Source organism: Gopherus flavomarginatus, chromosome 9 (assembly GCF_025201925.1).
Source record: "Gopherus flavomarginatus isolate rGopFla2 chromosome 9, rGopFla2.mat.asm, whole genome shotgun sequence".
Taxonomy (NCBI): Eukaryota; Metazoa; Chordata; order Testudines; family Testudinidae; genus Gopherus; species Gopherus flavomarginatus.
The window spans coordinates 26022385-26049614 of NC_066625.1; the positions used below are offsets into that span (position 1 = coordinate 26022385).

At 42.4% G+C, this 27230-nt stretch overlaps 1 protein-coding gene across 3 annotated transcripts in view; it reads right to left on the reverse strand.

Moving 5' to 3' along the window:
• The window catches only part of ABAT (4-aminobutyrate aminotransferase), a 154128-nt gene that overhangs the window by 40213 nt on the left and 86685 nt on the right, over nucleotides 1–27230 (reverse strand). For all 3 annotated transcript variants that reach the window (XM_050966453.1, XM_050966455.1, XM_050966456.1), the window contains 2 exons: nucleotides 26749–26866; nucleotides 4092–4141 (listed from right to left, as the gene is read on the reverse strand). In XM_050966453.1, the coding sequence (XP_050822410.1) occupies nucleotides 4092–4141; nucleotides 26749–26866 (168 nt within the window). The remainder of the gene's footprint in view (nucleotides 1–4091; nucleotides 4142–26748; nucleotides 26867–27230) is intronic.

Here is a 27230-nt window from a genome sequence, read left to right on the forward strand (position 1 = left end):
TTTAAATTTACAACTCTGCTAGACACTGAAAATCATGGACTTAAGACACTGAATTTATGGCTCATTACAACAGTCTATAAGCCACAAACCCTCCTTTGTCCTACTCATATCACTTTGAATGGTCTTCTGCAATATGTGTTAAGTCCTTATCTGTTCCACCATCTATTTAGCTGTAAGCCTTGGCTACACTTGGAGGTGTGCAGTGCTGGGAGTTACAGCTGTCTTCGTACAGCTGTGTAGGGATAGCGCTGCAGTGTGGCCACATTTGCAGCATTTGCAGCGCTGTTGGGAGTGGTGCATTGTGGGCAGCTATCCCACAGAGCACCTCGTCCCATTTTGGCGCTGTGGGTTGTGGGAAGGGGACGGAAGGGTGAGGGTCATTCCGCTTCCTGTCCCAACGCCCCATGGTGTATCGCTTCACATCCCAGCAGTCACTGTTTTTCCGCCCATGTTTGGTGCCATTGTGAGTCTCCCAACGGTTTCAGTGCAGCGTGATTTCTGTAGGAAATGGAGCCCGAGTTGCTGAGGACTTTGCTGATGAGTGTCGCCAGCACATCACATTTGGCAGTTGAGCTATTCCTTCAGCTGCAAAGTGACAGTGAGGAGTCCGACGATGATAGCGAATCGCCTGACGCGTATGACACTAAATTGCTTGTGGCAGTAATGGAAATGCTCAGCACCGTGGAACGCCGCTTTTGGGCTCGGGAAACAAGCACTGAGTGGTGGGATCACATTGTCATGGATGTCTGGGATGACGAGCAGTGGCTGCAGAACTTTAGGATGAGAAAAGCCACTTTCATGGGACTGTGAGAGGAGCTCATCCCCACCCTGCGGCGCAAGGACACAAGATTGAGAGCTGCCCTGCCAGTGGGGAAGCGGGTGGCTATTGCAATCTGGAACCTGGCAAATCCAGACAGCTATCGATTGGTCGCGAACCAGTTTGGAGTGGGAAAGTCGACCGTTGGAATCGTGTTGATGCAAGTTTGCAGGGCCATTAATCGCATCCTGCTAAGAAGAACCGTGACTCTGGGGAAAGTGCAGGACATTCTGGATGGCTTTGCACAAATGGGTTTCCCTAACTGTGGAGGGGCAATAGATGGGACGCATATTCCTATTCTGGCACCACCCCACCTAGCATCTGAGTACATTAATCGGAAGGGGTATTTCTCTGTGGTTCTCCAGGCGCTTGTGGATCACCGTGGGCGTTTCATTGACATTAACACAGGCTGGCCTGGAAAGGTGCATGATGCACGCATCTTTCGGAACAGTGGTCTGTTCAGGAAGCTGCAGGCCGGGACTTTTTTCCCAGACCGGAAGATCACAGTAGGGGATGTTGAAATGCCCATTGTGATCCTTGGAGACCCCGCTTACCCATTAATGCCTTGGCTCATGAAACTGTATACAGGGAAGCTTGACAGGAGCATGGACCGGTTCAACTACAGGCGGAGCCAGTGCTGAATGACTGTAGAGTGTGCGCTTGGCCGTTTAAAAGGGCGCTGGAGATCTTTTTATGGGAAGCTAGACTTGGGGGAAAGCAGCATCCCTGCGGTTATATCCGCGTGCTGTACCCTCCATAATCTTTGTGAAGGGAAGGGTGAAACATTCAGTCAGGCATGGACCTCCGAGGTTCAACGCCTGGAGGCTGAATTTGCACAGCCAGAGAGCAGGGCTACTAGAGAGGCCCAGCACAGGGTTACAAGGATTAGGGATGCCTTGAGGGAGGAATTTGAGGCTGAAAGCCAACAGTAATGTTTAGTGCCTTCCACAGGACTGAAGTGCAGTGGTTACAATGATTTGCAGTGGCTGTTTTTTCCTTGGAGTACGGTATCTTTCACTTTCTGCAATAATAAAAACTGTTTTAAAAGCCAAGAAATCATTTACTGAAAAGAAAGTAAGTAAAGGGCAAGGGGGTAGGGTGGTGAACTGTACAGTCAGAGGTTTGAATATGTCCTGCCTGGAGTGTTGTGCAATGACTGCTGCACTTCAGGATGAAAATGCTACATGGTGATGGGGGTTGAGTGCAGAGGGTAAGGGTGGTAGTTCTCAGGGCTGGTAGGTGAATGTACAGGTGTTGGGGGCAGCTGGTGGTGGTAAGAACCTGGATGCTGGAGAAGGGGGTTTTGAGCTGACATTGGGGAACGAGGGAGAGAGCTTTGGGACGGGGGGAGAGGTGGCACGGTAGTGCTCTGCCTGCATGGCTACGAGTGACTGGATACAGTCCGTTTGGCGTGCCAGGAGGCTTATCAGCTGCTTCGTGCTTTTCTTCTTAGCCAATGCCTTTCTCCTGCGTTCTCTTTCCCTCCAGTGCTGCATTTTTTCTCTCAAGTCCTGCAGCGTCTTACTCTCTCTGGCAGACTGATTCATAACTGCTTTCACCATATCTTCTTTGCTTTTTCGTGGCTTTTTCCTCAGGTTTTGTAGCCTTTCAGCAGTCTCTGATATGGCCAGTCGAGTAGTAGTAGTAGTCAAGGACACTTATTAGAAAGACAAAAATTGGAACATTTAACAGAGAGGCAGCATTGTGTATAATCACAGTGAAGGAGTTTACAGTCTCACTTTAGCATACTTTCCACATACCAAACAGAGCACAGAAAGCCCACAGCAGCAAAGACATGGTGAGTAAGGGGGAATGAGTGCAGGAGTTAATTAATCCTGGAAGCTATCTTGCTGCTGCGGGTCACCTGGGAAGGGGGACTGATTGGTTCAGGGCTGCACTGGGGTTTCTGTGCGTTGGGGAAAGCAAAGAGCTGCAGGGGAACCTACACTGAACACTATCCCTACATTTTCCACAGGAGTTAATCCTGGAAGATATCTCACTGCTGCGGGTCACCTGGGAAGCAAGGGATGGTCTTCTACAGCAATGCGGATTCCACCCTGGCCCCTATGCAGCTTGCCTGTGTGCAGCAATGGTCCCCCCACCCCTCGTGGCACAGTGGCGCGGAAAGTGTTAGCCTGACTGGGACAAGGACCACAGTGGCTCTCCCTATAAACTTGTGCAAGCGCATTGCCCATGCTCTGGCAGAAACTTTTGAGGAGATTACCGAGGCCGATTACAGCGACGTGATAGACCACATCAATGGGCTATTCCACATCTAGGCATGCATGCATGAAGCCCTAACACCCCTACCCCCCCCTCCCAAAACATTTCCATCATGAAAATAAAAGCTGCTTACCGGGAACCCGCTCCTCTGCTTCTTCTTCACCAAAAAGCTCCAGCTGCTGCGACTGGCTACCTTCCTCCTGGCTTGAGAAGAGCTCCTGGCTGCATGCCTCCTGGGACTCTGGGGTGTCTCCCCCCACCCCAGTACCCTCACTCTCGGTTTCCTCCCCCCCCCACCTCCCTCTCCTCTCCCTGCTCTGAACTGTCCAAACAACCAAAAATAATGAATTCAAAACAGCCTGGCTTTGAAGGGAGCATTTATTTTAATTAGTCTGCATCCACAAAAACAACAAGGAATCCAGTGGCACCTTAAAGAACTGGGTTTTTTACCCACGAAAGCTTATGCCCAAATAAATCGGTTAGTCCAGGGTCCCCAATGCAGTGTCCGCGGATGCCACTGAGCATCCGCCGAAATTCGGCAGCATTTCGGCAGCGATGCCTCTGGATGACGCTGCTTGCCGCCGACAAGCAACATCATCCAGAAGCATCGCCGCCGAAATGCTGCCGAAATTCAGTGGCATTTCGGCAGATGCTCCACCGCCACCACGGTCCTTCATCTGGCGCCCACCAGATGAAAAGGTTGGGGACCACTGTGTTAGTATTTAAGGTGCCGCTGGACTCCTTGTTATTTTTATCTGAATTCTCTCTTTCAAATATGTACAAAGTGATGCATAAATATGTCACATCAAATTCCCTTCTTCTGAAACTTGCATAAAGTCATTGTTGTTGTCCGTAAACTTTACAGAGCTTTTTTTTAAAATAGTGAGTCTCCCCACCTACCCCCAAAAAATAAAGCCTGTCCACTCACATACAAAAATGATTTGCAAACATGTCATTTTTAAAAAGTTAACACAAGATAAAGCAATAACAAGGGTGGGAGAAGTGAAGAACTGATTTAAATTATTTTGTGTCTTTTATACAAACCACTTACCAAGTTCTGTGGCTGCTGAAGAAGTTTCATCAGAGATGGATGGCTGTAACCTAAAACAAAAGAAGGAGACTATTTCCATCTGGTTTCAAGTAGCCTTTTTGAGATTTATTCATCAGTATGTACTGTAGGGAATAACTTTATAACTTTATAACTTGCTTTTTCCTTAGTATCAGAGGGGTAGCCGTGTTAGTCTGGATCTGTAAAAGCAGCAAAGAGTCCTGTGGCACCTTATAGACTAACAGACGTTTTGGAGCATGAGCTTTCGTGGGTGAATACCCACTTCGTCAGATGCATGACATGCATCTGATGAAGTGGGTATTCACCCACGAAAGCTCATGCTCCAAAACGTCTGTTAGTCTATAAGGTGCCACAGGACTCTTGGCTGCTTTTTTCTTAGTGTCATCTCTAACCTTTGCATGTATTAAAGTATTAAAGGTTGATTCTTTTCTAAAGTGGCACAAACTGTTATACCCCTATGACTGACAAACTTTTCAGTGGCTTTGGGACAAATGAAGCATCCGATTACAGGGAAGCATGCAATACCACCAAAGACTCTGGTGTAAGACTTCACCAGTCTTAGGGTTTATCACCAAATTGACAATCAGGTTGAAATGGACACAACATGATCAATCTGCTCTCTGTATGTATATATCTCTCCTCAATATATGTTCTAGTCTATGCATCTGATGAAGTAGGCTGTAGCCCACGAAAACTTATGCTCAAATAAAATTTGTTAGTCTCTAAGGTGCCATAAGTACTCTTGTTCTTTTTGTGGATACAGACTAACACGGCTGCTACTCTGAAACAACATGATCAGTTGCCCTATTAAAGTTTGATTAAAACAGATAAAACAATTACAGACTGTTTGAAAAGGAATCAGGCCCACAGGTGACACATGTGAATCTTTCTTGTACAAATTAAGCTCTTTGGTATTTAGTTTGAAGTGCTACCATCCACTTGAGTGGTGGAAATTTGCTTCCTCTTCACTCTGGGGTTACCAAGTTAACACTTCTCATTTCTCTTTAGTATCAAATGTATCTGTCATCCACTTTCTTTTACTGAGAATGGTATCACTGTCACTAGATCAGTACCACTAATGTTTTTCGGCTCAGATTCTATTACTGTCAACGTTTAAAATGCATGCACTGTGGATTGCTTATTTTCCCACTCTGAAGAGATTCTTTCCAAGAACAGAGGGATAGTAATCATAACCATGGCTTGTTTGAGTAAAATGACCTTCATCAAGCACTGAACATTGTACTTTTGTACACAGTTATTTGTCCACTCAAAGTCAGTCTGGAAAATTATGCTCCATCCTTATGCTTCTCAGCCCATACTAGTCCCCCAATTCCAAGCACAAAAAGGATACAAATATCACCCAAAATTGATAGTAAAGTGGGAGGAAAGGACCCTATGTAGCATCATTCCACCTTTCACCCTTCAACTTGTGGAAGTTCATACACAAGAATGGAGCATAGTTTTGGCTCTGATTTGGTGAAGGAGGTATCTGATGTAATCCCAGGGTCGGCCTACAACATTTTAGCATCTGAGGCGGGGAGCTCAAATGACACTCCCATACCCTCTCGCTTGGGCCAAAACATTGAAAGATCTTAATTCTACCTTCTTCCTGTTCTACTCCTCTCATGGTAGTGCCCTGCTACTTACCCCGATAAAGAAGAACTAACAACTTAAAATGCCTTGTTCAAAAACTTTAACACTTAACTTTCAAACACCTGAACAGCAAATGTAACTTTTCTTGTCTGCATAGTAAACACTGGCATTTTTATCTGTTTGAATAATCAAAGTGGTGCTTTCCATGCCTTCTTGGCTACGAAGATTTGAACTGCTTCCTGCTGAAGGGCCAGCTTATGCTCTACTGAGATGGTTGCAAAGTTGACCAGCCTCTCCTGTGTCATTGTGGAGCGTAGATGTGTTTTTATTAACTTCAGGTTGGAGAAGCTGTGTTCTCCCACAGCAACTGTTACAGGAAGTGTTAGATGTATGCACAGAGCAACAAAAGCATTTGGAAAGAGGGTGGTCATGTTATTTGTGCACATATATTCCAGAACAGCTTTTGGAGTTGATCCTGCTGAAATGTATCGTGAAAGGGCTTTCAGTTCATCACCTAAATCACTTGCGTCAATACTGCATATCATCATGAGTCAACACTGTCTCTAGTGCCCTGCATTACTGGTGTAGGTCTTCTTCAGGTACAGTCAGGAGTTTTGGAATATCATACAACATCCCAAATATACTGCTGTGTTCCTTGAGCTGCATGAAACGTTCTTCAGCTAACTGTATTGTATAATCTAGCACCTGGTTAAAGAATTCAACTTTGAACTGTTGTTTGGAGTCTCTTATGGGATTATCTCATGCCTCATAATCAAAATGTCTTCTTCTTCGGTGACTCTTGTATTCTTGAATGGGAAAATAGCTTCAGTGTGAAGTTCCTCTGCCAATTTCCATGCACTCTTTAGAACGTTTTGAAATCCCTCATCTGACCAGTAAGACTGTAGGTATGACTTTGCTTTGTCCAGTTGTTCCATTGCTCCAGATATATCAAGGTCAACACCTTGGAGTCTCTTGCTTACAACATTTATTTCAAAGAGTATGTCATGCCACAACACTAAGCCACACAGAAATTTAAAGTTATGTATGTTTCTGGTGATTCCATTTCCCTCTGCTACTGTTCTCCCATGAACAGTTAATGTCATAGCATTATCCTCCATAATGGCAACTATGGCATCATCTATCTTCCCAACTTGGTGTTTGATAGGCTTTATCACCTCCACTCGACCTTCCCATTGTATGGCACTCAGTGGTTTCAGTGTCGGTGAGGATGTTCCCAGATGTTGCTTCAAAATTTGCCATCAATGAGTTGATGCAGAGAAAAATACATAGATGCTTTGAATTACATTAAAAAATTCAGCAGTTTCACTAGAAGCTGATGCTGCATCACTGACCACCAAGTTCAATGAATGAGAGCTGCATGGGACAAAAAAAGCTGGAAGGTTTAACTCTCAGATCCGTGTCTGCACTCCTCTGTTCTTTCCTCTCATGTTGGCACCATTATCATAGCCCTGATCTCTCATGTCAGCTATCGCAATTCCCGTATCTTCCAGCTTTTTAAGAAGCATATTTGTCATACCAGCACCCGTAGTATCATCAATGTCAATAAATTCTAGAAAATGCTCTCTGACAGTCACCATGGCAGGGACATTTTCACTAGGTTCTGTTTCTGTTACAAAACACACCATTAAAGTCATTTGTTCTGTATGGCTGATGTCAGGTGTGCAGTCCAGAATAACAGAGTAATATCTTGCTGACTTCAGATCTGCCACAATCTTCTGTTTGACTTTTGTTGCCAGTAACTGTATGATCTCATTTTAAATTGTTTTTCCAAGATAGTGGTGTTTGTACGTTTCTTGGGTGGTGATTCTTCTTAGATGTTCCTGGAGTACAGCATCAGCTGCACAATTTTAAGGAAGTTTCTATAGTTTGGCACATACAGCTGATCTGAGTGCCATGCAGTGCTACGTTTTGGGTAGTGCAGCAAGCATTCTCACAATGGCAATGAGCCTTTTCAGAACATTTTGCCAGTAAAGAGACTCCGATGCAATCTTCTCTTGATGCTGATCATCTATGGTGGCCTTTAACCTTAGTCTCATCTCAAGCTCTTTCCACCTACGGAATGCTCTCTGGTGATTTGCTTCCTTCTCATGGCATGCCAGATTTCTAGCCATATTTTTCCAGTCCTTTGTTCCTGTAGAACCCAATGTGGCTGGAACATTAGACTGGAAGAGTCTGCAACAAAAACAGTATGCGGCATTCTGGTTTTTTTAGTACATAAGCCATGGCCTCTCTACTTTGTCACCATTGGGGATTTCACGCCAGTAATGTGTTGGATGGAAACTTCTATTTTCATTGTCTTTGGGGAACATGAAGTTTTTCACTTGCTGTTGGCCCATGCTGTATAAGGAAGTCCCTCAGGCTACTGCTCAAGTGAGCCCACAGTCCTGGATCATCTAGCCTTAAAAAACTAAACTCAGCAGCCTCCACCACACTCTTCTCTGATCTACACTTTTCTTCAGGAATGTTCATGGTTATATCCATTTGAGATGGAGATATGGATGCTGCAGTAGCTGCCAGGTCACCTGCACTCTAACTGGAAGATCAGGCATCTCCTCACCAATCACATCCTCACTGGAGCCAGAAGGCTCACTGTGAACATTTGTGTCTATGTATCTCAGGAGAGCTCCTTCCTGCTTAGATAGAAAAGCTTCCTTCTTTTTCTGAATGCTGCCTCAGAGGGCCGTTTTCTTCTTTCACTCATGACTGCTGTTCTGTGCCAGCTATAGTGGCTCTCAACACTCAATTGAAGGGGACAAATAAGCAGGCTGTTGGTAGGGCTTGAGTGAGGGAAGATATCAGCGTCTTCAGGGCCTAACTGGCTCCTCCTGCTTCAGTTGACTGCCTGTTCTCCCCAAGTGGATTCAGGGAAGCAGCAGGAAACAGGAAGCTCCCTGAGAAGCTGGTGTTAAACAGTCTAGGCTCCTGGGGGTGTTGGGGATTTACATAAGAGGTTCCTCCTCCTCTCTCTCCCTGCAGCTCCTGCTGCTTTCTGTTACTCCCTCTCACCTTTTCTCCTGCCTGCCTGGTATGTCTCTTGTACCCTCCTTGCTCCAGCACAGCACTCCACCATCTCTGTGCATCTAGAGCAGAGAGAATACATATACACCAGCAGCAGACACAATTTTCTACACTCTGGGTCCTAGGGGTGCCCTCCACAGTCTGGCACCTGAGGCGGTTGCCTCAGTTCACCTCATGGTAAGGCCAGCCCTGTATAATCCCTGGCAAAGTAGCATATTATATCCAAATGAACATCATGAACTGACACTGTAAAGCAACAGGGTTTGGTTGCTCTAGAGCTATAAGAGTTCCTGTGGCCAATGAATACAAGAGCATCCAGTGACCTGTCACCCAACAGCAGACCCACAAGTTCACTGTTCCCTACGAGAACTTTTGGCCAGGCCCACTTCCCCAGTGACATGCTGCCTCAGAAAGCCAGCTTCAAAAACATGAAGTTGTGAGAGTTATTGTTCCCTTCCCACCTGTTTTTTTCCCCAAAGGGAATAACAGTTTGCAGGAAAAATAGCACTTTACTTAATTAATACTGAGGACTTCAGTTACTCAGCCAGAGGTTAAGGCCCTATTACAGTAGTGGGTGGGAAAGGTTCTGTGGCCTGCAACGTGCAAGAGATCAGACTGGTGATCATGACTGTCCCTTCTGAACTTAAAGTTTACAAATCTATAAAGGAAAGACAACGCCAAGTAAGTCTGCGTTAAAGTAGGTGTGGGTGGCAACTACACATTTACTGAACTCTTAGGGTAAGTTCATTTAGCTATTATAAGTTTCATTACATAATGCAGCCTATCAGAGAATTATGGACCAGGTTTAAATAAAAAGGTTCAGTTATAATTGTACAGCACAGGGGAAATTCAATGGCACAACAGCACTGTTCTAGCGAATGTTTTGTACTGATACCAACAAAGCTGAGGCATACTCAGCAGCGAGAAATACTAGGCATCACACAGAGCTCTGCCAATGGCTTGACAGCTCTCTCTGGCACATCTGTTACATTTGGATAGCATTCATAGCTACTTTCCCACATTAAGCATTCATTCCACACAATCGCTGAAAGAATCTGCCTTTTTAAAAAAGAACATATATTGGGCCACATTCTTAGCCATGCCTTCATTTGTGCACATGCATCTACATAAACCTACATTTTGCAGGTACAGACACCAGGGCATGATCTTTGATAATCCTAATACAAGGTGTGGGTAAACATGTACATATCAGGGCCGGCTCCAGGCCCCAGCAAGCCAAGCGCGGCTTGGGGTGGCACGCTGCGGGGGGGCGCTCTGCCGGTTGCCGGGAGGGCGGCAGGTGGCTCCGGTGGACCTGCCGCAGGCGGCTCCGGTGGACCTGCCGCAGGCGTGCCTGCAGAGGGTCCGCTGGTCCCACGGCTCCGGTGGAGCATCCGCAGGCACACCTGCAGGAGGTCCACTGGAGCCGCAGGACCAGCGGACCCTCCGCAGCCAAGTCTGCGGGAGAGCCACCGGAGCTGCGGGACCAGCGAGCGGCAGAGCGCCCCCCGTGGCGTGCCGCCGTGCTTGGAGCAGTGAAATGGCTAGAGCTCGCCCTGGTACACATACATCAAAGTACATGGACAGGTGCATGACGAGGCAGTAAGTCAATCCTACTGTATTTGTTTGAGGTGTAACACACGCAGTAATGCTACAATGGCAGTGGAGTGTACAAGTCTTTGTAACGTTATAACAGTGGTTCACCTCCATTACCACAAGAGATCCCTAGTTATGAATTACTTTTTAAAGTCAAGAAAACCATACCAAAACTTATGTTAGATGTGCTGATTTTATCATCTTTCATTATGCTGGGGATGGGAGGAGAGAAGACAGGAGCTAATCTTTATGCAAGATGTATGCAAGTGCAAGATCACTCAATCCATCTCAGTGTACAATAAATCTCTCTTTATAAAACTGCTGCTAATGATCTCTTACTCACGCTATACATTTCCAAGTAAGAGGTGGCAGACATTTTTCATACATGGAGGTGAAGTACACATTGTGCAGGATCAGCAGCAAAGAATCCTGTGGTACCTTATAGACTAAGGGACGTTTTGGAGCATGAGCTTTCGTGGGTGAATACCCACTTCGCCGGATGCATGTAGTGGAAATTTCCAGGGGCAGGTATATATATGCAAGCAAGAAGCAAGCTAGAGATAACGAGGTTAGTTCAATCAGGGAGGATGAGGCCCTGTTCTAGCAGTTGAGGTGTGAAAACCAAGGGAGGAGAAAACAGGATGTGCAGGATGTGGTCCAGGGGCTTAGAAAGGTCCTCATCAAGGTATCAACTCTGCTGAACTCAACTCCTTACTACCTTTAATTCCCTGGCAGTATCTCAGAACATGCCACAGATCTAAAGTGAGACCAAATCCAGGTCATCCTCGTTACTTAAAGTAATATTCCCAGTGCATTAGAAACACACAGTTACCGAAAGAAAAACTATATATTCCTCTTACATGTCAAATAGAGAGGCACATTTGCTAAATTTCAGGGAACAATACGACTGGTACAAGACAGGAAGGCAGAGAGGGTTGGGAAGGTGAGCAGACTGGTACCTAAAATGCTATCAAAGCAAGAAGAAATTATTGCTGGTGGAATTTTGCACCAAAAAATTAAAAATTCTGCACACGATATTTTAAAATTCTGCATATTTTGTCAAAATAACACAATATAATCACACCAGTTTCAATTATAATTTATTTCAAATTAACTGCCAGCAAGTATGTCAACAATACAGACAACAAAAATTATTCCCCCAGGAGTAGAGAGTTAAAGAAACTCCTATGACAACCCAGTTCCAGTTGGGGAGTGCTGGAGAGGGCTGCATGGTGCCTCCTCTGGTCCAGACACGTCTCTCCCCTACCCGAGCCCAGCCGCAGGCTCCCCTGGCCCAGATACGTGCCCCCTCTCCTCTCCAGAGCCCAGCGACAGAGACCCTCAGCCCAGACACGTACCGGGGGACATAGTGCAGCCCTGCCCTTCCTCATCCTTTGCCAGAGACAGGTCTCCCAAGCCCACCTCTGTCCCCAAGTGGATGAGGCGCAAGCCCTGGAGCCAGAGAATGCAGAACCTCCATCCTCATCAGGTTGGGCACTCAGCTCACTGACAGCCAGGCTCTGCAGAGTGCAGCAGCCTCTAGTGGTGGCCAGCAGCTCTGCAGCCCAAATTCTGAAGGAAAAGCATGACATTCTGTGCAGAACATTAATTCTGCGCAAATTCCTCATTGCTCACTGGCACCGAATTCTCCCAGGACTAAAAGATTCTTGGCTGGCTTCTGGCTTGCTTCTTCCCTCCCCTGCTCTCAGTCCCCTGCTAGAGGCAAGCTGGTAGCTGGTTATCAGCTCAGGACCCAGAGCTGTCATCCAAATTCGCTGTATCCTAGGGATGACTCAGAATGTGATATTACATTTGCTCACGGTAGTTAATTTTTAACACTACTTCAGAATATCAAAACAGGAGGATTCTTCTTCAGCTACAATACAGTTGATCTGGAACTCAACCTGTATAACCTGTGGCTACTGATATATAATATACAGTAGGAGTTGAGTGGAAAAGGAGAATTAAAAATATTGTTTTGATTTTCCAACAAGCTTTGTTCTCCAACATCACTCCAATGAGCTCTCTATGAATTGGAGGCCTGATATTACAGGGTGCTGAATGCCATCAATTCACACTGATTTCACTGGGAGTAGAGGGTATTCAGTACCTAGTAGGATGTGCTCACGATCTTTCAGGATCAGGTCATCAGCAGGGCCAGTCCAAGGCGAAACTTCCACCTTGTGCCCCTCCCCTTCCCCGGAGCATCACTTATTATAAACTTTCAAAAATGAATACTGCATAATGTGGCATTGTTCATTAGAATTAATACAGAGGGGGAGGATTTGGCCCATGAAACAATAACTGTATTAAGATGCGGCCTGTGAAAAACTTTGAGAAACCTTGACTTAAATTTCTTTGGTGACATGATGTAATATTCAGTATTGCCAACCTCAACCATTCAGAACTCATGAGTTAGGTCAGATACCGGTGATTTTATGGGGGCCCATCAGTCCTCATTCTCAAAGGAAACCTGCAAAATGCTTTTCAAAAGATGAGCCTGGAAGCTTGAATTCAAAACGTTGCTAGACATTAAAAATCATGATCTTCATAAAGATATTGGATTAATGGTTAATTACAACAACTTGAAACCTACTAATCCCTCCTTTTGTCCTGGGATTACAAGGGAGTTAATGGGCTACTTCACCTTGAATATGTGCTAACTACTTGTGCTAAACTAACTGTTAGATCTAGTGTTTAGCTGTGACACTGTCAGTACCTTTTCAGACCCAAAAAAACTGTGTAGCTGGAAAACTTGTCCATCTCACTAACAGAAGTTGGTCCAGTAAAAGATGTCACCTCATCCACTTTGTGCTATCATATTATTTAAAAGAGACAAGGGATTGTATAAAATCATGTGTCCCTGTAGCTAAACCCCATCAACCTGATCCTTTTCAAGTGTTCATAGTAATAAGTTCAATAACAGATTTGCAGACCTTTGACATCTCTACTTAAAAATGAACTGTTCTTTATAAAACAGGCGTCTCCCATATGATTTCATATTGTAAAGTTTGTCTAAGTTTAAACTAATATTTACGGAAATTTCTGTTTCTATTTGACATTGACTCTGCTTGTGCATAATGTGTTTCTTACTTTACTAATCACTTCCTTATGTGGGAAGTGTGAAACCAACTGTCTTGGCATGATTTTCCTAGTTTTGTGGCCGTGTTTTATAATCACTTGAATTATAAAATTGAATTACTTTTTAAAATGTTAGCTATATTAATTTCTTCGTATGCTGTGGGTTTCTGAACAGTTTAAAGAGCAGGACACGTCATTGCAGCTGGAATTGTTTTCTTGATTTAAACACTGCAAATAAAAAAAGTTGGAGCATATTTTTGAAAGTTAGGTTAATGCAAATATCAAGTTTTTAATCATGTAACTTTTAAAATAGGTTGTTTTCTCAGATTAATCCATACACGGAAATACAACTAAAAAGTCCAGGGTTTTTTGAGCGGTGGAGGCTTGGCCCATGCAACATGCAGGGAAGGGGACCCGAGTGGCTGCATCTTACAACTCCCAGATTCAGGTTGGCGCCGGAAAGGTTTCCTGCCAAACCACCTAGACAGAAATACCAAAATGCCCCAAAAATACTATTGCAAGGTATTTCCAACATAATTGAAAAACACGGGAAGTTACATGAAAGTATGTCCTCACCAGACATGCCAAACCCGTGCAAAAAAATGCAGAAATTCGGCTTGTTTTTGGCTTAAGTGGCTCGTGAGTTGCTCGTTGGCTAGTTTTTGGCTTGTAACTTGTTGCTTGTTTGGCTTGTAGCTTGATGCTTTTTTTTTTTTTTTATCAGCTCCTGGCAAGCAGGGGTAACGGAGGCAAGCAGGGGCAAGGGTGGGAGAGTCAGGGGTGTACAGTGGGCCTACCACAGTCCCAGACTGCTCACCAGGGTAATCTAGTCACAGTGTGTTAGGGTTCTTAGGGATTGGCTTGTTTTGGCCTTGTTTTGAAATGGAATTAGCTTGATTTTTGGCTTACTGTGAAAGTTGGGATGCTTATTTACCGTGTGAAAGTTGGCAACTGTGGTTCTCACCAGTTTTTTAGATGGAAAAGATTCAGGAAAGCATCAGATCTTTAGAAGTTAATCTGAAAAGAACCCCCCTGAGTCTTTTGAGAACTGAACTTCCCTAATAGGACACCACTGTTCCACATTCTCACAATCAAGAATGCAGATCTAATAATAATCAATAATAATAGGGCAAGTAATTAGAAGTGGAAACAATTAATACACTTGTCTTCAAGCCATCTGACACTCAGTTATTGGTCTGACATCTGGGAACACTGGCATTCAGATCAATTTTCAAATAAATTGCTGACAGTAAAAATCAACTGAACCCAGCGTTTTCTTTACCTTTAGCTCAGACTGGAACTTTGAGTCCTTTTAAACATATTTTTATTTTAATAACAACCCTCATCAAAGACCAAGATTAAATCTTGGGCTGTTTCAACACTGAATACTTAAACTTCTGCATTAATATTTCTCTTCCCTACTACAACAACGTGTAAGAGAATACATTAAATTTTTAAGACCTAACTCTGATAAAACCTGGAAACGCTAAATATGAAACAACGCTCATATGGCACACAGTTCATTTGTTACAAAGCAACATGTCTGAAGGCAGCATTAGACAGAAGTCAAGCAATGCTAACTGCTGTAGTTTGGGCCCCAGGAATTTCTCTGAACTTGGAGAGAAGTCATGATCAAATTTTTTTTCAGAACTTAAAAAAAAAAGGACCCTTAATCTGGGTCTCAACCCATAGTTGAGATCCCCTCTCCTAGTCACACCTTCTCAAGGCTTAACTTTTTCTTAAACATTCTTCCCACTCTATACATCAGACACTGCAGTGCTCCACCATCTAACACCTAAATGCAACTTTTCAATCATGACCAATACCACGCACACTGGGCTAAATTCTGATCTCAGTTACTCTGATAATGCAGAGTAATGTCAATGAGGTCAATAGAATGACTCAATTCACAAGAGTATAACGGAGATCAGAATCTGGCCTTATATTTCAAAGGAGTCCCTAATAAAGACACTACATAGGAACACCATTATTTTCTTGAATTAAGTTGCTCTGAAAATACAGCCTACTTCCTGTTCTCCTCTGCATGTAGTTCCTTTTATACTAATTTCTCTTTACCTCTGTTCCAGCTATACAGTACATCATCCTTCACTTGTCACTAATTCTACAGCAGATAATTATCTTTCAAAGAAGAAAAATCTGGCAGCTAGAAGGTATCAAGGAGGAAAAACCAACTTCCTAACACCCTAGTTTTTACGTACAAAACGCATCATACTACATTCTTCCACAATTAATCACCACACATTTCTCAAATATAAGAAAAAGGAAAAGCGAAAATTACATTAGAAAAGCCCCCACTAACATACATACTAATGAAAACATCTCCCTAATTATCTCTAGTATAAAATTACGTAACCACAAGTGGAAACTATGTACCTAGCTGAAAGACATCTGCCCTGTGTTCTGATACACTAAACAATAGCTCTGACTGATCCAACTGCATGGCCTTTCCACTGAAAATGCCCTCATACTATGGCTACAAGGATGTTACTCCCAGGAACCAAGAGCAAGAAAGACTTTAAGATCTGGAAAGTCTGTGACTAGATATGGGTGATATTTTAAATAACTCTACCGCAAGCTATTTAGGGCTTTACAGACTGTACTTGTGATGGGTTCTGTAAGGGAACATAACCTCCCCCGCCCCCCTCACTGGATAGAGTTTTGCAACTGTTTATATGGGATCTTGTCTTGCCACCAAAGCCTTTTGGAGGTTGCTGTCACTGGTTGGATACTGTAGCAGGGCCTTGACTGAAATAGTAAACTGTCAGTCCCTGCTGCAGAGCCCTGCCATTGATATAAGCATCTGTGATTTTAACATATAATATTGCAACAATTATATGCTTTTAGCTTTATTAGTTTACAGGCCCATGCAAGCTAAAAAAAAATGCAAAATAAAAGCCATGGTTTTAGTTCTCAAAGAAACTTGTATTACTGTGGCACTGGGTGTTCAGAAACTAGATATGAGGAAAGCAGGGTATGGAACACTAACAAAAGAGGAACTAGGAGGGGACAAGGGGTCCCTTGGAGGCCAGTTCAGCTATAGGTAAACATAGTAGCTTTGCTTGCATAAGGTAGATCACAAGGAGAGGTCACAAGATAACCAGCTCAACACTGCCCAAAACACAGGATATCTGTTAAAACAGCTTGCTAATTTGCAATATTCTATATGGTAATGCTTTTGCAATATGTAATTGCAACCAAGGGGTCATAGAACAGTCAGCATAATTAATGATAACTGGAAATACCCCAAGCTAAACTTACAGTAAATAACCAGCTGATTTGCAATATTAATTACCAAAAAAAGGCAAATAACTTGTGTAATCAATATGACGTTTTGCGGTTTTAACCTTTATACGCTTGGTGAAAATTGTGAAGGGCAGAGCAGCCTACCTCTTGCGTGAGGTTACGCTGTCTCTCCCTGTATGCTTACTTGTAATCTTGTTTTTATTAATAAAGGTGCCTCCGGCTGTCTGAACCAAAATCAACTGGGTGGTGGTCTTTTCCACAATAGTTCGGTCACAGAGACCCCCTTGGGACTGTCACTTGATATGCTGAAATTAGCTCTGAGCCCCATTTTCCCTGCCAGCTTGTGACTTTCAGAACCCTGTCTTGTGGAGCCAGACACTCTAGCCTGCTGCAACACAGACCCAGGGTTTGGTCCATGCCCCCAAAGCTTTAGACTTAACTGAAAACAACTTAGCAGGTTACCTGTCTTCAGCACCCAGACACCCAGTTCCCAATGGGATCCAACCCCCAGATAAATCTGTTTTACTCTGTATACAGTTTATACAGGGTAAACTCAAATTAACCACCCTCTGTAACACTGATAGATAGGCACAGCTGTTTGCTCCCCCAGGTATTAATCACTTACTCTGTGTTTATTAATAAATAAAAATGATTTTATTAAGTATAAAAAGTAAAATTTAAGCGGTTTCAAGTAACAACAGACAAAACAAAGCAAGTCACCAAGCAAGATAAAGCAAAAACATGCAAGGCTAAGCCTAATACATTAAGAAACTGGATTACAGGTAATATCCGAACCTTAGAGATGTTCCAATAAGCTTCTTTCACAGACTAGACTTTTTCCTAGTCTGGACCCAATCCTTTCCCCTGGTACAGTCCTTGTTAGTTCCAACATACATCTCAGGTGGTAAGCAGGGATTTCCTCATGACTGCCAGCCTCTTTTGTCCTGCTCCACCCTCCTTTATAGCTTTGGCACAAGGTGGGAATCTTTTGTCGCTCTGGGTCCCCACCCCTCCTTCTAAATGTAAAAGTACCAGATTTAAGATGGATTTCATTATCAGGTGATATGGTCCCATGTCACTGTAAGACCCCTAGTTTCCTTTCCCCATGGGTTGGCCCACACGTACACAGAAAGGCTTTCAAGTAACTATGGCCATTTACAATTGATTGTTTCTGAAGCACCCTTAATGGCCTCCACTTAATATGTTTATATAAGTGATACAAGTTCATATTTTATTCTCCTAACTGCAGATATAGAAATAATACATGCAGACAAACAGGATGAACACACTTAGTAGATTACAAGCTTTCTAATGACACCATACAAGGGGTATTTAGCATAAAGCATATTCCAGTTATGTCATATTCATAAGCATATTTCCATTAAGCATATGGAGTGCAACGTCACAGTACTCTCACATCTGCAAAAAGATAGCCAATGCGGAGCAGAAAGCAGATTGGTTTATGAATTCAATGTGGCTCAGCAAACTCAAGAGAAGGGCAGCTACATTCCATTCTACCTGCAGGTCTTGAGTCCCTGTTATGGGTAGCCCCAACCAGAGTGCATATAAATAATCGAGCCTGAGAGTCATAGGACATTGATTAATGATGCACAGTCTGCTTTTGAGAGAAATGTTGCCAGCCATTAGTGACTACACCATCTATGGTAGCTACTTCCTATCTGTGAATCTACAGCCTGTAATGGATCCAATGTAACCTTGAACAGGTATCTATATTGTTAAAGGTCAGACAAACTCCTGCAGTCAAAGCTGTACTCTCAGCCTTAGCCTGTTCATCAAAATGCTTTCCTTACCTATCAGCATCAATTTGTCTTAACTTAACTGAGCCCCAGCCAGTTCGCATGCATCCAGTCTCTTCCATTTGCTATCAGTTGCTGTTCTTTCCCATTGTTTAAATTAGAAAAGATGTAGACCTAAAGCACTGTTATCACTGCAGACCAAAGTATGTTCCCTAAAAAGGCACAGATATACATTGAACACAAGAGTCAGAAAATGGAACCCCAAACACAACACTCTGGGGAAGAAAAAGAACCTATTACCTGCTCTTTGAGCACTCCAGACAGAAGGAGCAAACCTTTGAAATACTATTTCATCAACAGTAAGTCACTGCAGGAAAGACGATCAAGCCTTGTGGTCAGTGGTAGCTTTAATGTATGTTGTATAACTTACGATTTTATTTTCTCTGTACTAAAACTTTAAATTCCTATGGTTCTGCCTGTCTGCAGAAGTATTTCTGTTCTCAGAGCTGCTGTGGCGTATTATAGCTGAGACCATGCACTCTCCTGGTTGCTTCTTGCTTTCCTTAAACTAAAACAAGTGAGTCTATTTGAGACTGAAAGAATACATTCTGCTCTTTTCACAGGGAAACATTACAGTATTGCAGGCTGCTGATAGGGCTAACTAAATCAAAGGATGCTTAACTTATGCCCATCACTAGTCAATTGGACTACTTGCATGCTTAAGAGTAAACAGACATGTAGATATATGCAGGACTGGGGCCAAGTATACCTATTTTAAAGTCTGATTTTAAAATAATATAAGGCCCCAGGCAGGAACTAGTATATTATTTTATACTCCCTCTGTTTGGTAATTTGGAAACCTCATTTTCCTTGGTACTGACAGACCCTCACTTCATATTGATTCATAACTAAGCACATCATGCCCCTAAATTCCTTGTTCTAGTTTCATCATAGCAGCCTATCTTTTCTTTCCAAGCACTGACACATTAGACTAACATGAGAGAGGATCAATTTTAAATACTGTTTTGAATATTTTGGTCTACAGTGAGTAAAATCTCAACAGTATTTTAATTGTGTGTCATGCTAGCAGGAATCAGTTAAGATTATTATGAAGAAAGTAGATCTGGTTACTCAGACAAAGACAACACAACTGAGTATGCATTGAATCTATTGGGGAAGTATCGGGGGTATGTTGAGGGAATGAAGAGATTAGCTGCTGCTGTTGAAAAACTACCCGCTGTATGAGAGACTTCCAGATTAAACTCTATGGAATACTGACATTAACAGAGGCTACTATCCAAGAAGCTTAGATACTAACTTCCATATTGCTTGTAAAAATGTGTAGATATGCTGCCTTTATTCAGATGCCCCCTCCCTCTCCAAAGCACAAATTCAGAGCGTCCTCTCCCCATTCTCCTTCATTTTTCCATCCACACACAATGTCCATCCTGACTCATGCCATCCTCTTCTTAATCTCCATACCCCAGCCCCTGTCATTCTGAACCCCTCCTCACGTTGTTCATTCTTCTCTCTTCTCTGGTGCATCTTGTTGCTTTCCTACTCTGCATACAAACCCCAGACAAGTGAGGTGGAGCCCCTGAAGCCTGACTCTTTCCCCAAAGCAGGGCAGCTCCTACTAGGCTGCTGGATTTGTGGCCCCCCAAGCACTTCTGAGCAGAACATAATGGACATTTTAGGCTGGACATTTTAAGCTGCTGGCACTTGGGTCAGCAGCCTCAGGGCTTCCATTCTCCCAGCTTATGTCTATACTACTGTTAGACACCCACGGCTGGCCCAGGCTCACAGGGCTAAGGCTAGGGCTAGGGCTAAGCGAGTGTTTAACTGGGGTGCAGACGTTCAGGCTTGGACTGCAGCATGAGCTCTGGGACCTTCTTGCTAACCAATTCATCCCTGTTGCTCAACCCCAGATCCAAAATGGATGACCCTCTAGTTGTTTCCTTGTCTTCCTGAAAAACTGTGCCTGTAGGGTATGCCATAAATGCTCCAATTTCACCAACCCACCAGGCAGAAGTGATAGCAACAAAAAATGCTCTTTTCATAGATAAATGAGTATAGGAGCATATTGCCATTGGTTCGAATGGAGGTCTAGTAAGAGAGTGTAGGAAGAGGCCAGGGTTGGATCCTGTATGTGAGGGTAAAGATTTTGGAGGCCTTTTAGGAATCGTTCCATGGGTGAAGACAGAGTGGCCGTCTATCTCTTAGTGAAAGGTCATGATGGCTGCCAAATGCACATGAATGGAGCTTGTGAATAACCCCAATTGCTTAAGTTGTAAAATATAGTCCAGGATAAGTGGTAATGGAGACTCATTGCCTTGACTCGATTGGAGGTGCACCAGGATTGGAATCTAGTCCATTTGTGGAGGTAAGTGTGTCGAGTCATAGTACGCCTGCTATTAAACAATATTTGTTTAACTGCTTCCCAACAGGTTATTTCCACATTCCAGAACCATGGAGGAGCCATGCTTTCAGGTGGAGCAGGTTGATTGGGATGGAGGATGTGACCTGTAACCTGTGAAAGGAGTCAAGGAGTTGAATGGAGAGAGATCAGAGGGCATACCATCATGCAAATGAAGGAAGTATATCAGATCTGTTGTGGCTATGTCAGAGCTATAAGGATGACATGGGCTTTGTCCCCCAGGATCTTGTGGAGTACTCTGAACAGAAGGGGAAAGGGAGGAAAGGCACAGGGAAGCAGCACATCCCATGTGATGAGGAATGCATCTCCCAGAGCCTTGTTTTAGCTACTGGCATTTGGCAGGAAATAGTCCAGTGTCTTTAGTCTAAAGAGTCTTTCAAACTTCATTTCTCATCTCTCTGCACAGGAGCTTATTACTTCTTGGTCTTTGCTGATAAGGATGTTCTAGCCTGGCAGTCCATTATTAAATCTTGTGGCGTACAAAGTCTAACAGATCCATGCAAAGTTTATTGGATTTACTTGCAGAGAGATAAGTACAAAAAAGACTAGTGCCCTGATCCAAGTATTCACATTCATGCTGACTTTGACATAATTTTGCTCAAGTATCCTTTTCCAAAACATGCAATCTACAGCTCCACCAGCATCTGTCTTATCTCTAGCAGTGCCTTCATGCTCCTAGAGACCAGTCATCCCTACTGACATGTTGTTTTTCACAGCAGATCTCCAGCAAAGATCTACACAATTTATTAAATATATGTAGTTCAGGAAGCTTGCTGTTTCTGCACATTTTAAATTCATATCCTGAGCAGCTGTCAAGAACTAAATTACAGTTCCTTAATTGTAGGATTTTCACCATGCTCCCAAGGGAGCAAAACAAGTGGCTTTTGGAGCGTAAGAGTTGGGTTTATGGTAATCAGCTATGATTTGTGATACCCAAAGCAGATCCAGAGAGGTAAAGCTGTACTGAACAGAGTAGAGAAAAGCCAGTTTGCACCATGTCACTGTATAAGAAAGCTGAAGGGTGTAAAAAAACCAGGGGAATTGTATGGAGCAATTAAACATTTTTTTTTTTAAAAGATGCCTTGATTGCGGAGACAAGGATGATACTGAAGAAAGGGGCCCAATGCTGAAATAATAGCACAGCCAATGGATTCTGACATCTTACAACTTCATATGGACAGAGAGTGAGAATGGAGGAGAAGATTTTTCTAATAGAAAAGAGCCCACAGACTTTCTTTGGGATGTATACACTTTTTGTACCACTTTACATTGGTTTAGAAACCACTCAAGTTAAAGCAGTACAACCACTGAGCATGGGCACGGTTATACCAGTATATAGGTATTAGCATCTACATTGCATGTTTCTGTAAATTTACAGAAACTGATATAGTTAATGACTTTGCTGCATTGCACATAGGGGAAGATTGGTATAATTTTAAACGTTCATTTGCTGAAAATGTATGGTAATGCTGAAGGTTAATGCTGAAATACAAAAATCCAACTAGGGTCATTACAAAAAGGAGTTGGTGCCGTTATCATCATATCTGTGGCACTGTGGCCACATTTTTAATGCACTGGCACAGTTAGTTCCTGCTTAAGAAAGGCCCAGAATAGGAACAATAGTGATTACTCGCATTACACCCAGCTCCAGCCTTTGAAGTTAGGCTCTCCTTGCTTTTATATGCATCAAACACTCAAACTCACCAACGGCCTAAAACAGATATGGAAGACACAGTATAGGAATATAACAGACAGATCAGATAGCTAAATCTCTCTTCCTCAAGCAGGCTTAAAAAGGTATTGAACTAAGGGCAATGGATGACTGAGGGGACTGGTAACAGGTTAGGGAGTCTTCTACACTTAGGTCACTGGTTTGAACCAAGAAAGTGAAGTCCAGAAGTTCTTTCTATCTGTTGGGGGTTTCACTGTCTAGATGGAGGTGAGTTGGTGGGTTTCAGTCCAATTCTAGTCATACACTATATTAAGGGCACATTTATGAACAATTTATAGAGGGTTAATAAACTATTAAGAGATGTTATAGACCTGAGCAATATGTATTATAGATGGTTGTAACAACCATCTCTAATACCTTCTGATGTGATTAGCAGCAACAACTTCTTTATCTCTTGGATTCCATAACCACTCATTATGCATTTATTATGATGTCTATCAATCAGTTATTAACCCATTATAAGCTATATATAAATGTACCCTAATATAAAGCATGCCCCCAGTTCTTATTTCACACCTGTTCATATCACAAAAGTCATGAAGTGCTAAGGATGGGATGGGCACAAACAGTGAACTGCCCCTAAAGATCATCTCTCTGATTCAGATTGGAGGCACACTGACAGAGCAATGTAAGTGGGTGCTACACTTCCACTGTCTGTGCTGTACTTGTTCTGCAAGTAGAGGATTTAAGTCTCTGATGCAGTCTTGTCTGGCATTAAATTCACTTAGCAGTTATAGTCTATCATCCTCATCAGCTGACAAGAGGATGGTCTATTACAATTCTGAGAAATTCATTACCTATCAGATAAAATCCTGGACTTTTTCCAGCTAGCTGCAGAGCTCCATACTGAATTCTGAAAAATCAAACTAAGTGAGACTTGCCACAGTTCTGTTTTTCATAAACAGGAATGGGGGAAGGAAGAGCCACACTTGACTAGCCAAACAGCCTGGAAAATTTAACTTCAAGCCATAATCTTTGCTCACTGTTTCGACTCTTTTCTATCCTTGAAGCTCACCACTGAAAATTATGTAAAGTATTAGAATGGATATATCAAACATTCCCCCTCCTTCACCTTGGATAGGCATATCATCAAATCCCATTCATTTCTCATAAATCTACTTTTCCATGTTTTAACCCTATCCCAAGAATATCACCCAAAGTTGATTGCACTTCATCTCTGTAGACACCATGCATCCAATTAACCCATTCCTCCTCATTTCTCATTAGACAGCTACAGTGTGAAAACAGAGATGTTCATATAAAAATCACTTCTGGGTAACAGTGTAGTTCAAACAAACATACTCACTTTTTTTTTTTTTTACACAATAAACTGGGAAAGAATTTTTCTAATTTACATTTTAGGGAAGAATTATTACTTGTTTTTTCAGATGTGTGGATGGGATGAAGTTTACCACAAAGAAGAAGAGAAAGAGAAGAATGGAGGGAAGAATTTGACTTAGTACATACAACATAGCGACCTAAGCTACCATATACTGTTGAAAAATCCAACCCACTTGCTCTGTGCCAGAAGAGGATGCTAGCAATGGAGTGTTAACAATACACAGCAATGGGCAAGTACCATTGTCTACTTAAATCATTTAACCTGTTATGGAAACTTCTTCTCCATTGACTAAGCAAGACCATCATTTCTCATCTTATTTGTTCATTTTATTTTAGATTTCACGTGAAAAGGAGTTCGAGTTGTCAGGTATTTTTCATTATTAAGTTAAAGTTTTTTGAGATCTTGTACCAAAAGTGATTTTATCCTAACAGATTTGTTTTCTAATCGTAATAATTTGTGTTTCAAATATTAAGCCATCTCCTTTTGCAAATTCCTGACAGGCATCTAAGAACTGATAATGCTCCCATTACTGTGGCAATTACATGCAAAATACAGTGAAGACTAGAATAACTTTAAAATATAATTGGTGATTAGTACACAAATTAAGAAACCAATTCCTTAAAGGATCTGGACTACATACACCCAGACATATCTTTCATGAATGTCATTACCTGATTCCAGTAATAAGAACATGAGAACAGCCATTCTGGGTCAGACCAAAGGTCCATCTAGCCCAGTATCCTGTCTTCCGACAGTGGCCAATTTCAGGTGCCCCAGAGGGAATGAACAGAACAGGTAATCATCAAGCGATCCATCCCGTGATTGCCCACTTCCAGCTTCTGGCAAACAGAGGCTAGGGACACCATCCCTGCCCATCCTGCCAAATAGTCATTGATGGACCTATCTTCCATGAATTGATCTAGTTCCTTTTTGAAGCCTGTTATGGTCTTGGCCTTCACAACATCCTCTGGCAAGGCGTTCCACAGGTTGACTGTGCATTGTGTGAAAACAATTACTTCTTTTTGTTTGTTTTAAATCTGCTGCCTTTTAATTTTATTTGGTGGCCCCTAGTTCTTGTGTTCTGAGAAGTAACACTTCCTTATTTACTTTCTCCACACCAGTGATAATTTTATAGACTTCGATCATATCCCCCTTGGTCTTATTAATCTCTCCGCATATAGCAGCCATTCCCATACCCCCAATCATTTTTGTTGCCTTTCCTGAACCTTTTCCAAGTCCAATATATCTTTGAGATAGGGCAACCACATCTGCATGCAGTATTCAAGATGTGGATGTACCATGGGTTTATATAGAGGCAATATTATATTTTCTGTCTTATTAGCTATCTTTTTCTTAATGATTCCCAAAAAGCATGGCATATGTGCTCTAGACATATATTTCAAAATATAAGAATATACAATATATATATATTGTGTAACAACTTTTTGCACATCTACATCTCCCCCCCAAGTTAAAAGAACACTAAGGTTGTAGAGTCATGCACTTTAAAGTTAGCATTAATTCTGGCAGTTCCTATCTACAACCTCAATCTGGCCCTCTTGTGTATTTGTATTATGATACAATTTTTAATTACAGAAATCACACAATTTTTTCCCCAGGACCCCTGTCTCATGAGGCAATTTTGTGATGCAGATGAATGGGAGACTAGGATAATAGTAAACTCATTTACATTTCTAGAAATCCACGGTCAAATCCATTTAGATTAGATGTAGTTAGTGCACAAACACAGTGTTCCCTAAAACCATTGTTACTTCCGCATTAGAAACAACCCAATTGGTTTCCCAAAAGCAGCCTCAGAGAGAAAGCACAGCAATTGTCCTAACAGACCTGGGTCAAGATCAGCAACCAGTTGGCGTATGCTAACAACTTTGGTTAATGCATCTTACCTTTCAAACCAGAGGGTAAGTACTTCCTCCTCTATTCTAAACTTCCAGACTCACTCCCCAGGTGACCTTTTACAAAAGTATGTTATGGGACCAAAACAGCAAGAGAAAGTAGTCATGAACCTGAATTCTGGGCAATACAAGACTTGATATAAACAACATTGTTTGGTTTAATTTTGGATTCTTTCCAGTCTAATGATGTGCAAACATATCTAGCAAGTCCATATAGGATGACCTAGCTTAAATACTTTAAAACCAAATTGTTTCAATTGCTGTGATCAACATAATGTACAAAGTGGGCTAGCACTGGTCAGGTATATGATAACACCAAGGGAACTCTGCAGGGCTAGCCCCACAGTATGCGAATAATGTATTTCATCACACAGACTGATAAGGAACTAGAGAAAATGGATTTCAGAAGCAAGATGTTTGGTATCTACAGAAGAGAGATGTGAGGATAAGAATGCCTTCAAATGAATGTGTTTTGTTTGCAATTGGGAAGAGGTCGAGTGGGTGGACAGTCTGTCTCAGAAGGGCAACTGTGTTTACGGCAATATGAATGGTCAAATATTGCATTTAGGCCATTAAATTTAATAAGGAACTTGTTTTAAAAGTTATAGAACCCCCATGATTCAATCCAAAATTAATACTATGGCTCCTTCTAGGTCCCAATATATGTTTCAAGTGAGCCATGTGTATTGAATCCTAAAACAGTTCCTCCAGCTATATAGAGATGCAGTTATGGAATACAGAGCATTGAAACACTGTGACTGCAATGAGGCATACATGGTGTCAGCTATTTCACTGTTTAATCAATTAGCTTCTCCAGCAGAGACTGAGAGAAAGAAGCAGTTCCACAGAAAACCAAGAGCTTTAGCGCAATCCGGCTCTTACCTATTGGGATGGATGATATCTGAGAGTAGAGATCCAGCATGCGGTTGCCATCTACGTCTACAAGGTAGTTCCCTCGGCTCTCTTGATAATTGCAAAAAAAGTGCACGGCTTCTGCATTCTTACAGGAAAAAAAAAAAACTAATAAATCTAGCAGGTGGCACAATATTCAGTTCAATCTGGAGATAGTAAATGGGGGACACTTACAGCAAAACCTTTTAAAATATCTATTGATAAAATACAAATATACACATCTCTGTTGTATGGGAATTAAGTTTACTGTAGCCTCTTATAAAAATGGATTTTAATAAGAAGTGCAGTAAAGACACAGGAAGGAACAGTATGCAGTACAGTAGTATTTCACAACTCCTCATCTAAGGCTCTCAAGGTGTTTTACAAGCATCAGTGAATTAAATTAAGATAATGATTGCCCAAGGTCAAATACTGAGCCAGTAGCAGAATAGAAAATAAACCACAATATTCTT